This window comes from Vigna angularis, chromosome 10, assembly GCF_016808095.1.
Source record: "Vigna angularis cultivar LongXiaoDou No.4 chromosome 10, ASM1680809v1, whole genome shotgun sequence".
In the NCBI taxonomy this organism is placed as follows: domain Eukaryota; kingdom Viridiplantae; phylum Streptophyta; class Magnoliopsida; order Fabales; family Fabaceae; genus Vigna; species Vigna angularis.
Window position 1 is genome coordinate 92,320 of NC_068979.1, and position 12,295 is coordinate 104,614.

Below are 12,295 nucleotides of genomic sequence, written 5' to 3' on the forward strand. Positions count from 1 at the left end.
AGTTTTTTCAGACACGGGATTTTCGACACCAACGAACAAGTTTATACAAAAGATTAGGATATCATTTTCAATACAAAACTTTAAAATAAGGACTTTACGGGACTTTCTACTTATTTATTGATTATTTTTATCTGATTTAGACTTTCAACCCACATTTTAACTCTTAATATTTTATCCTTCAAATATGAGTATAGGGACACTTTCCTCTCAAACCTTTCCTCGGTATTGCTGTTTTATAACCGAACATGCTTTCCCGAAATTAAAGATTTTTAATATAAAAACCTTTAAAACTTAATTTTAGTATTCTTTATCTACTTTACATTTGTACTGGTTTCAACATGCTTTGGCCAGATAAAAATATTTCTTTAACAATTTTTTACAATTTTTTTATAATGTATATATATACTGTGGTTAATTCATTTCAAATAGTTTTTATAAAATAAATTCAAACGAATCAATAAAATAATAATACATAATTTATTTCTTAAGAAATTTTTATTAGTTATTAACAGAGTCCAAATAATCATTGTGAGATCTTTTCAAAAAAAAATATCACAAGATTCACCACCAATAAATGATGGACAAACCTAAATCATAATTCTATTTTCAATTTAAAACTTTAAAATAATAAATTTATAAGTGTTTTTAATTATATACTAATAACCTTTCTATTATTATTTTTATTTATTGTACAACTTTCAACTTTTATCATGAAATCAATAAGATTTAACATAAGAAAAATCTTCATTTCACATCATTTTTTTTTTAATTTTCAATTTGTTATTATGTGACATCTTTTTATAGTGAATTTGTATACTGATATTTTGTACCATTTACTAATCTCGTAAGTAAATACAGGAACCAAATAAACAAAGAATTCACATCGAACTCAAAGCTAATAACCACTAAATGCAAAATTTAACAACATTTGCACAAAAATTTAAGAAAATATTGAATAAAAATGTATAAATAATAAATAAGTATATTTAATTTTATTCTCATTTTCACTCGTACCATCTAAATGATTTCATTTTCGTTCTTTTGCTTTTCCTTTTTTAATGCAAATAAAATATAAGAATAAAACTAAAATTCATAGTTGTTTCTTAAAAGACATTTTCTTAGTTTGAGACAAAGATATAGTCATTGAGAATGTGATATGTGGTATACAGGAGGAAGTGTGGATGCTATTCGTTTTGTTTTAAAGAGACGTGTTAAAAAAACATTTCTTGTGATTTGTTTTCAACAGATAATTTGAAATCACACGTTTTATTTTATATTTCTTTTAAAACTAAATTAACATTACAATACCAAAATGATTTATTTAAATCTATAATTATTTATTTTATAAGAAAAGATAATAGTTTTAGAAGTTTGAAGAAGAAGGATATTTTCATTGAAGGTGATGATATATTTAGACGGAAGAAGGGTAGGGGTTGGGGATTGTGTTGTTTGATACGTAACGTGGATTGGAAAGGGAAGAAAACAGAAGCTAAGCAGTGATGGAAAGGGCGGCACTGGTTCGCTGTCTGCCGTGCTCTTCGGTTTTGTGCAGAACGTACTTACACTCTCATTCTCACGCCTGTCGCCGTTTCTCCATTCCATCTTTCCCAACCTTTTCGAGACCTTCTTCATTCCTCCGCCGCCGCCCCTCCAGATTGCTTCCGTCTTCTTCCTCGCCCCCTCACTTCCGAACCTCCTCCAATCGTTTCTCTTCGTTCTCCCCTCAAGCTGTTCTTTCTTCCTCTCCTTCTCCTTCTCCTTCTCCTTCCCCTCCCCCAGGTATCCGTCTATCTTTATCTTTCCATCCATTTCATCGTTTGGATTTTCTGTCTCATAAATTCCACTGCGTCTATGTAGCCTTTCCTCAGGTTAAGGATGAAGTTGCCCTTGAATTGGGTTTTCAGAAAGTCTCCGAGGAATTCATTCCGGAATGCAAATCTAAAGTGGTGCTTTTCAGGCATATCAAGACTGGGGCTCAAGTCATGTCTGTTTCCAATGATGATGAGAATAAAGTGTTTGGAATTGTTTTCCGCACTCCTCCGTAACTCCGCTTTACCATTATCTTTCATTTGCTACAAATATTTCTTTACCATTTCAATCTACTCATTCTTCTTCTCTTTACATGCTTCTTTTCCCCAGCAAAGACTCCACTGGTATCCCTCACATCTTGGAGCATAGCGTCTTATGCGGCTCGCGAAAATACCCTTTGAAAGAACCATTTGTTGAATTATTGAAAGGAAGCTTGAACACTTTCCTCAACGCATTCACCTATCCCGATAGGACATGCTACCCAGTTGCTTCCACAAATTCAAAGGTCACTTAAATTAACTTCTTTCTCCTCATTGTTCGAACCAATGATTGTTTTGCTTCACACTCGTTACAGCTCAGCTATAACTTTGAAATCTTCCATCTTCCTGAACAGGATTTCTATAATTTGGTTGATGTCTATCTCGATGCTGTATTCTTTCCCAGATGTGTCGAGGACTTTCAGATTTTTCAACAGGAGGGCTGGCACTTTGAGCTCAATGATCCTTCCGAAGATATCACTTATAAAGGTTTCGTGAAACATTATTCATCTCTTTATCCTTCTGCGCACCATTTGTCCTACCTCTATTTTTGGACTCTTATGCATTTCAATAGTTTCTAAAGATGTCGTATTTGTTTTCAGGTGTTGTGTTTAATGAGATGAAGGGTGTCTACTCTCAACCAGATAATATACTTGGGCGTGCTTCTCAGCAGGCTAGTTTTTTAATGGCCTGCCCTTTCCTTATCTTCTTATTTATATTCTGTATTTTGAACCGAACTTTCCCATTTCCTATACTTTTTTTCTTTGCACATTTTCGAGTGAAACAATTGAGCACTTGTAATAGTCTTTGGATGAATTTACCTTTTGTTCTCAGCATCGGGTTTTAAATTATGTTGATATTCATCGTTGCAATTTGTAAGCTCCTTTCTCTGGAACCTGAAAGCATACCACATTTTCTAAATTTATTGAATTTTCCAGTTTCAATTTTATGTTACAAGTACCAATTATGAGGAATTTCGTAATTTCTTGATTATTTTGTTGATTTAATTTTATATCAGGCTCTTTTCCCAGACACTACCTATGGCGTTGACAGTGGAGGTGATCCTAGAATTATTCCCAACTTAACATTTGAAGAATTTAAGGTTTGTCTTGAGAATCCTGTTAAATACTTGTTGTACTAATATGTACAAGTTTTTTGTTTGGTTTTAGTTGTTTGTAGCCACCAACATTGTTTAGTTTATGCAGCTTAATGGGTAAAGTATACATTTTCATTTGCATTCTCACATTGGTGACCGGTTTACTTTCGTACAGTCTACTGTGGATCTTAAGATTTGCTCCTGCGAATATTTGGTTTTCTTGATTTAAGACCTCTTTCATTTTGAACTTAACTGGCAGGAATTTCACCGCAAGTATTACCATCCTAGTAATTCACGCATATGGTTTTATGGAAATGATGATCCAAATGAGCGGCTGCGAATCCTAAAAGGTACTAAGATTTAGTTTAACTTGCTCCTTAAACATACTTACTGAAAATTGAGAAGAGTGGCATTGTTGTAATGCTCTGGCAAATCCAAGTACTGACTCCTTATTAGAATAAATTTAGTATGTGGTCTAACTCTTGGTCCAAACTCCAAATACATTTACTACTTCCTATGACAATGCAAGGATATTTTTGGATGACCTTTATAGAATTGTACATGTTCTGAATGTATTGTGTGTCTAATGCAAACCACACAATATGTATTTATACTATTTTACAAAATCAATTATAGTAAAACACCTAATAATTAGGAATCAATCATCCTAATTTCCTAGATTATGTAACAGTTAATTTCTTACAAATGTGTAACAACTGATTACATTTTAAGAACCTTGATGGAACTCTTTTAGTGCTCACAAAAGATCCTTATGCGTAATGGTCTTAGCAAAGCAAATCAGATTAAACATAGTGACCTCTTCTAAAATTACATTACAAAAACAGAAGCCATAAAGTATAATCCGACTTACAGTAGTACAATAAAACTTTCCTTGAGCTGGTAGGTACTTTGCAATAGCAAATTACTCCGGTGTTTTTCTCTATTTTAACCACTCCACTTTCTCTATTGCAGATTACTTTCTCTATTATCCCAGATATTTAATCCTAAAAGGAAACCTGTTGTATGACATCTTTGTCCATTCACAATGCATATACTTTATTTTACTTCAATTTCAACAAAAACCCTTTGTTTCCAAAGTTTGTCCCTGAAGTTCAAGTTTAGAGTAAATTTTCTCTTACCACTTCAATCAAAAACTATAACACCTGACAGAATACAATTGGGGATCATCTTGTATGTCCATGATGAGCACATCCAATACTAGATTAAACAAGGACTTAAGGTTGAGCCTTGATGCTATTCTATGTCGATAGGAATGTCCTGAGTTCTCCTACTAGTAGTTACCTCATGTGCATGAGGTTATATTGATTTCCCCTTGGAAGATTCCATTACTTTTTGTCCAAGAGCTTCCAGAATAATTACAGATATATATTTCTTTGGATTTATAGGTTTTACTTTTTATATTTCTCTGTTTTTTGACACTTCATTTTATACACTGTTATTTTGCTGGTAACTAAAAGAATGAACAAAATGATTCCTTGTTTTTCTGTTTATGATCTAATTATAGTGAGTTCAGATTTGTAGCAATAAACCACTTACTTCTTTCTATTCTCTGTTGTCCAGAATATTTAGACTTATTTGATTCTAGTTTGGCCTCTGAAGAATCAAGGGTTGAACCACAGACACTATTTTCAAAGCCAGTCCGAATTGTTGAGACGTATCCTGCTGGTGAAGAGGGTGATTTAAAGAAGAAGCACATGGTCTGTCTTAACTGGTTGCTCTCTGATAAGCCCTTGGACCTGGAAACTGAGCTAACAATAGGATTTCTGAATCACCTTCTGTTGGGCACTCCTGCTTCACCACTGAGGAAAATTTTGCTAGAAAGTGGTCTGGGTGATGCCATTGTTGGTGGTGGGGTTGAAGATGAACTACTCCAGCCTCAATTTAGCATTGGAATGAAGGGTGTTTCTGAAGATGATATTCATAAAGTAGAAGAACTGGTCACAAGTACACTTAAAAAATTGGCAGAGGAAGGTTTTGATACAGATGCCATTGAGGCTTCTATGAATACAATTGAATTTTCTTTGAGAGAGAACAACACTGGGTCATTTCCTCGGGGATTGTCTCTTATGCTCCAGTCCATGGTAAGATAGGCTAAACTTTTTTCTGGTTGAAAATGCACATCCTTCTTCCATTAGGATTTGTATTTGTTCTTGTTGAGAATCAGAATAATATATTTTGTTTATTTTAGGGGAAACAATATCCTCGATTCATGCAAAATAAATGTAATGAGTCTGCGGAAACTCATTAGTTGTGTATTCATACACATGGTATTCTGCCCAATGTATTTGTGTTCTTTGTTGTAACTGTTTTCATTTTAATTTGTAGGGTAAATGGATTTATGATATGAATCCCTTTGAGCCATTGAAGTATGAGAAGCCTCTTGAAGATCTAAAATCTAGAATATCAAAGGAGGGCTCTAAGTCTGTTTTTTCTCCTCTAATAGAGAAATTCATCTTGAACAACCCACATAAAGTTACCGTGGAAATGCAGGTTCGTTATTACATTTCATAGGCTTGAAAACCTGTGGTAGTGTGAAACCCATTTTTTATCCAATATTCGTTGGTCGTTATTGATGGCAGTCATTCCTTTTCAGCCCGATCCTGAAAAAGCTGCTCGCGAGGAAGCCACTGAGAAACAGATATTGCAGAAAGTTAAAACTAGTATGACAGCAGAAGATCTGGCAGAGTTGACCCGTGCTACACATGAGCTTCAGCTTAAGCAGGAAACCCCTGACCCACCAGAAGCTTTAAAAACTGTTCCTAGCCTTTCTCTACAAGATATTCCTAAAGAACCTATTCGTGTTCCCACTGAGGTTTATCACTACTTCCCCTTCAATGAGATATACATGTTTGCTTTATGATCTGTAGAGATTCACAAGAACCTGCTTGCTTAATGTAGGTATGTGATATCAATGGTGTAAAAGTTTTGCAACATGATCTTTTCACCAATGATGTTCTTTACACTGAAATAGTATTCAACATGAATTCATTGAAGCAAGAGCTTCTTCCATTAGTGCCACTGTTTTGGTAATTATACAGCCTCTGCAAGTTGTTTTAAATTTTATTTCCATTCATCTATAGCTCCTAATATTTATTTGTGAAGTTAATTTATTTCTTGGAAACCATATTCAATTGGTTGACTAGTTATATTAACATTAAGCTTCCTCGGTCTAGAGCTTAGTTATCAAAGTCCATGTATGGACACTGGTTTGTGGATGAACAGTATTCCTGCTAAATTTTGCTATATCTTCTTTGGATTTTATTTTTACTCTTATATAATATTTTTTATCCTTATAACTTTTACTATTATTATTATTGGAGTATCATAACAGTAAATTGACCAATATCATTTTATTATATTACTAAAATAGTTAAAAAACAATAGTAATGGTATTTATAAAGTTTTAATGTTGTAAAATAGTATTTTTTTATGCCACAGCATAGTAAAATTTATATAATATATTTTATCTAGATAAATTTCAATAATTATTTTTATGTAACAATTGTTATATAATGGTTTCATTGTTTGATTATTGTCACCTTAAAATAATGGTATTACTAACTTATTGTTTTCCTTAAATCTTCCTAGGCTGCTCAGTGAGATTCTGATAATTGGTCTTTAGTCCATGACTTTTCCAGATTATTGTTTAGTGCTTGTTTGAAAAAAAAAAATTGCTCTTGAGGTGAATTGACGAATCCCCAGGGTCAGCCCGTGTTACTATTATGTTCAGTGCTTGAGAAAGTGGGAATATCCATTTGAAGCCCCTTAAACGACAATTCAAACTTAACTTTGCAAAAATGTCATTCCTTTTGGCCTTGAAGCAAGTAAAAAATGAGGCGGAGAAGGACTAGAATGACTTCTTGCAATGTCAATTGAAAGTTTAGATAGTTAAGAGACTAAAGTGTTTAACACTTACATCGAAATAGCTAATCTAAGGATTTATCAATCTTTGTCTTCCCTTTTGATGTTTGATTCTTCAATTCCTCTTCCTAATTATGTGTATATCAAAATCAACAGCATCTACTTTGGCAGATAAATAATATAAAGCTCTATTGTCAGTAACACTCATGTTATTTTGACAGCCAATCATTGTTAGAGATGGGAACGAAGGACCTGACTTTTGTCCAATTAAACCAATTAATTGGGAGGAAAACTGGAGGAATATCAGTTTATCCATTCACATCATCAGTGCGGGGCAAGGAAGATCCATGTAGTCACATGGTTGTTCGAGGCAAAGCCATGGCTGGATGTGTTGAAGACCTTTATGACTTGGTACTTTTATTTATATAGAAGTTTCTAATTTCAACACACTAAATTAGCCTAAAATTTTTAATTGTGGTCATGCAAATCCTAAATGCTGCTGCTCTAGGTTAATTCTGTTCTTCAAGATGTCCAATTTACAGACCAACAGCGTTTCAAACAATTTGTTTCCCAGAGTAGAGCAAGAATGGAGGTAATTAGTGAAAATTATCGTGTAAAGGGAGCACAACAATGATAAAAGGTGACAAGCCCCTATACTAATTATTTATATTGTGCTTTTGTCTATTGTCAGAATCGGTTAAGAGGAAGTGGTCACGGAATTGCAGCTGCAAGGATGGATGCAAAACTAAATGCAGCAGGTTGGATGTCAGAAAAGATGGGAGGTCTAAGGTTGGCAAATCTATATACTCTTGTGACCTACTGCAAGGGTGCATTTATAAATAATGCTGTGTTATTATATCCATTAGTCATATTAAATGCTACTAGTAATATTCATATTATTTATTGGATTCAAATATTTAGTTTAGAATACAACGCAATTATTATCTCATTGATTAATTGAAGTAATGAGGGATGATAGAATAGGCAGAGTTGGTTGGAAACTATCTTGCCAATTTGATTACAGATCAAACTTGTGGATGAGGGAAAAAAAAGATAAGGTTGAGATGAGGTTGGAAACTATCCTGCGATTCTAGAAATTATTTTAATTTTGAAAAATAAAAAATCTCATAGTTCATGTCAATATTGCCTTTTCTCTAGGCAAATCAGCCATTTCCAAGTCTTATTTTTTTTTTTTGGAGATTTTGTATCCTAAGACAGCTAGCTGGTCTTGAACCTTTAGGGCATCCTGTACATCCTTTTGGAATTTTTTTTGTCAGTTCTAAAGGATAAAGTGAAGGCACAAAGACAGGTAAGTGTTGCTCGGATCTTCGACACCCCCCTTCCCAACAAAGTCAGTTTATGTTCTGATGAGTGGTATCTAGAGCTATCTTGATCAAGGACTTGTGTGTGACACCTACTAGCTGAAGAGACATTGCTAGAGATGTTTCTCTTTTCTATTTGCGGTCAGTTATAAACTGACCTTTCTGTTTTTCCTTCACAACTGTTGTAACAAATGATGTATATATAAGTTTCTGTAACAAATAATTACAACTCTCTTTTAGCATGTACACATTATTTTACTATCAGTTTTTTTCATTCAATAGCCATTCTTCTGTGTGAGAAACCATTTCTTGCGTGGGTTTTGTATCTGTTCAATTCTTGGTAGCAAGAACTTCAATCAATGGTGTATCTAGATGGGTGCCATCTTTAGCTTCCAAGAAGTGGAGGAAGGTGCTATGGAGGCATAGAGGGCAGTATACAGGGAATACAAGAAGAAAGACTTCAAAGCTCTTTTACTGATCCATCAATGTGTGTGTTCTACCAAGTTTGAGAAGATATCTTTGTCCAAGGCTGCCCAGGATTATAGCAGTTTTTTAATACAACTACTACTTTCCTATATTCAGTACCCTATTATAACACAGAATCATCATAACCTGTCAACATTGTAAAGATGGTGACTAGGGTATTTTCTGCCCTTGATTGTCAGTATTAGATATCTAAACTGTTCATCCTTCTCCTGATATCCGCTTCCAATTTAGTGGTTTACCATGACACTTCTAGTAGGTTTCCTTTGTGTGCCAAGGCTTCCTGCAATGTGTACGCCAAGGGTTTCTTCAATCATGGGCTTATCTTCATGTTCCAGCTTGAAGCTGCTTTGGGGTTTTGAACTCCCTCAGTTTCCCCAGACCTATATTGTCTGGCCATTGTTGTTTTCGCCATGGTGGGTGGATTACTGGATCAGAGTGTTGTGCTCTGTACCATGTAGTTTAGGAGAAGGATAGGTAGAATTCAAACTAGTAGGTAAGGGGAAAATAAAAATATAAGACTGAGAGATGAATCTGATCTTACATGTCCCTAGTTTCTAAAAGAATTATTTAAATTTTTGAAAGAGAAAGTCCTAACAACTTTGACACTACATTATATGTTAAAGGTTTGAAATTTCATGATTGTCCCTTTTACTCTACTTTTTATTATTGAAACAGAACTGAGTATATTTCCTGTTGTATACCTATATATTTATTGATTATTCTTTCCAGTTACCTAGAATTCCTCGAGACTCTTGAAGAGAGAGTTGATCAAGACTGGGTTGATATCTCATCTTCTCTGGAGGAAATTCGCAAATCTATATTTTCCAAACAAGGCTGCTTGGTAAATGTCACTGCTGATAGGAAAAACCTTGCAAACGCAGAGAAAGTTGTGAGCAAATTTGTTGATCTGCTTCCCACTAGCTCTCCCATTGCAACAACTCCTCGGAATTTTAGACTTCCATTGACAAATGAAGCTATTGTGATTCCTACTCAGGTAATATAATATAATGTTATGCTTATTCATGTGTTTATTTCTGTCACGAATAGTGTAATTGATCCAGATGTTTCTTTTTTTCATTTTTCCCTTTTGTCTTTAATTTGTTTCTATCAGCATAACACGGTGATTCCTCTATAGGTTAATTATGTCGGAAAAGCAGCCAACATTTATGATGTTGGTTATCAGCTTAATGGGAGTGCATACGTTATTTCCAAATATATTAGCAACACATGGTTGTGGGATCGGGTACGTGTCAGTGGTGGAGCTTACGGAGGCTTCTGTGATTTTGATACTCACTCAGGCAAGTTGAACTATATTTAACATTACGACTAATTACTAAAATAATTTAATTTTTATATAGTCAGTGCAACTTTTATACTCAGACAATAGGAAACGATTTTAGGTATGACTCAACTGATTTACCAGTTATTTCAATCTGCCATTGGATGAATGTAAAAAATATTAACTCTCTCTGTAGTCTAATTAAATTCCTTTTAAAAACATCCCTGTAATCTTACCTTTTTCTGCTTCTAGGAGTGTTCTCCTTCTTATCTTATCGTGATCCCAATTTGCTGAAGACACTTGATGTATATGATCGAACTGGTGACTTCTTAAGAAAACTACAAATAGATGAGGACACTTTGTCAAAAGCCATAATTGGAACCATTGGGGATGTAGATGCTTATCAACTTCCGGATGCCAAAGGTTATAGTAGGTATGTCTATGAGATAGTTGATGCTTTCGAAGCCTGTTTTCTATGGATATTTGGTTCTTTTGCCACTCCATGACCAAACCAGAGACTGGACCAGACACAAATACACTCCAAGCAAAGATTACTTGCTGAATTATTAGTAGTTGCTCTAAAATGTGCAATTATTGTTTTCTTCTCTCTTATTGCAGTTACAAACTGTGCTTGCTTTTCATTTAATTTGCAGTATGTTGCGGTACTTACTGGGTATCACAGAGGAAGAAAGACAAAGAAGACGTGAAGAAATATTATCTACTAGGTGAATACGTGATCTTTACTCTTTACGAATACTTGATCATTTGATCTGTGTCTAATGATGAAGCAGAATAGTGTATCTGATCCCAATATATCTCACTCTGGGGGTGAGCAACAATCCCAAAACGTTTTTCTGAATTTGGAATCAATGAAAGTTTGAACACACCTGATTTTGTGTCGTTGCTGCTCCACAGACTAGTTTCCGTAAATGTGTTGTTTAAGACATTTCTTAAATATTTTGCAAGGTTATTGCCTCATTGTTGTCCTTGAATTCTGTAATTCACTTGTAATAGTACTAGTGAATAAAAAAATATGGATCTTTTTGCAGATAAATCCATGTATACCTGGGCAACTTGGTGATACGACTTATGTACTGAACTTAATTCTGACCATTCGTTGTTCTTATATTGTTTTATATTTCTGCCAGTTTGAAGGACTTCAAAGATTTTACGGATGCAATGGAAGCAGTTAAGAACAAAGGAGTTGTGGTTGCAGTGGCATCTCCAGAGGATGTAGACGCTGCTAAAAAGGACCGTCCCGATTTTTTTCAAGTGAAGAAAGCCCTTTAGTTTCGGGATTGATTCTGTACTGATTAGAAATTGTATTTTTTCATGATTTCCTCTAATTTAAAATATAACGTTATAGCCCGTCCATGATCCTTGCTTGATCAAGAAATTCTCTCTTCCTCACCGGATAAAAAAGGACTACTTAATTCATTATTTTGTCCCTATGATTATACAACTTCTCAAAAGCCCTTCTTAGTGCACACGTTTCCTAACTTGTTGTTTTTCTACCAAATTTTTAGTAAATTGAATGTTTTTAATCAACAGAAAACTAACCGACTGAACCTTACTGAAAATTACAATTCTTTTCTAGGTTTCAGTTGGTATAAAATGGGATAGAAATGGTTAACAGGCTGTGATGTTAACGGTTGAGAAGAGAAACCCATATGATGAGTTTCATGTGCTTTTCTTTGATTCATGGGAGATTAATCTCCAATTAATGCTTCTCCCTTCTCTTTTCTACACAATCTCTAGTTGCTGGCCAAAGAAGTTGTTTTGGATTAGGAAAATGTTCCTTGCACGTCACCAGAAACGAAAGAGGATTAGATTTTGTGTGCTATTTCAAAAGACACCTAAAACTGAATCTCTTTATGCTCCAGGTTACAGCTTTGCAATCTTTCAGTTTCTTTTTGTGAAGTTATGCTGACAACACTGGGACCAGTTCTAAGTTCCATATAAAATATTTTGTTACACACATATATGATACAGTTCCGTGGATAATAATTAAGATGTGACGCATGATAATTTGATAGAATGGGATATTCTGGCTTTTCGTGTGAAAGGTTTCTGTAGATAATGAGATTCAATTCCGGAAAGAAACTGATTCATCGGTTTTATATTTGTGCGTGAGGTGATAGATATATTTTAATGGAAATATGGG

General features: G+C 34.3%; 1 protein-coding gene across 1 annotated transcript; it reads left to right on the top strand.

The window, feature by feature from the left end:
• The first annotated feature begins 1,387 nt into the window (after positions 1 to 1,387).
• Positions 1,388 to 11,568, top strand: LOC108319955 (presequence protease 1, chloroplastic/mitochondrial). The gene is made up of 19 exons (XM_017551273.2): positions 1,388 to 1,779; positions 1,858 to 2,041; positions 2,140 to 2,314; positions 2,423 to 2,555; positions 2,669 to 2,739; positions 3,085 to 3,168; positions 3,422 to 3,512; positions 4,744 to 5,264; positions 5,509 to 5,673; positions 5,777 to 5,995; positions 6,082 to 6,209; positions 7,266 to 7,455; positions 7,553 to 7,636; positions 7,736 to 7,833; positions 9,582 to 9,846; positions 9,988 to 10,150; positions 10,384 to 10,564; positions 10,785 to 10,856; positions 11,280 to 11,568. The coding sequence occupies exons 1-19, from the start codon at positions 1,500 to 1,502 to the stop codon at positions 11,419 to 11,421; spliced, it is 3,246 nt and encodes a 1,081-aa protein (XP_017406762.1). The 5' UTR covers positions 1,388 to 1,499; the 3' UTR covers positions 11,422 to 11,568.
• Positions 11,569 to 12,295: the final 727 nt, after the last annotated feature.

Excerpts from the sequence above, each read along its gene's own strand:
- LOC108319955 (XM_017551273.2), top strand. The coding sequence starts at position 1,500 with ATGGAAAGGGCGGCACTGGTTCGCTGTCTGCCGTGCTCTTCGGTTTTG. Across the intron at positions 7,637-7,735 it reads AGAGTAGAGCAAGAATGGAG|AATCGGTTAAGAGGAAGTGG; the intron begins GTAATTAGTGAA and ends GTCTATTGTCAG. Across the intron at positions 10,151-10,383 it reads TGATTTTGATACTCACTCAG|GAGTGTTCTCCTTCTTATCT; the intron begins GCAAGTTGAACT and ends TTCTGCTTCTAG.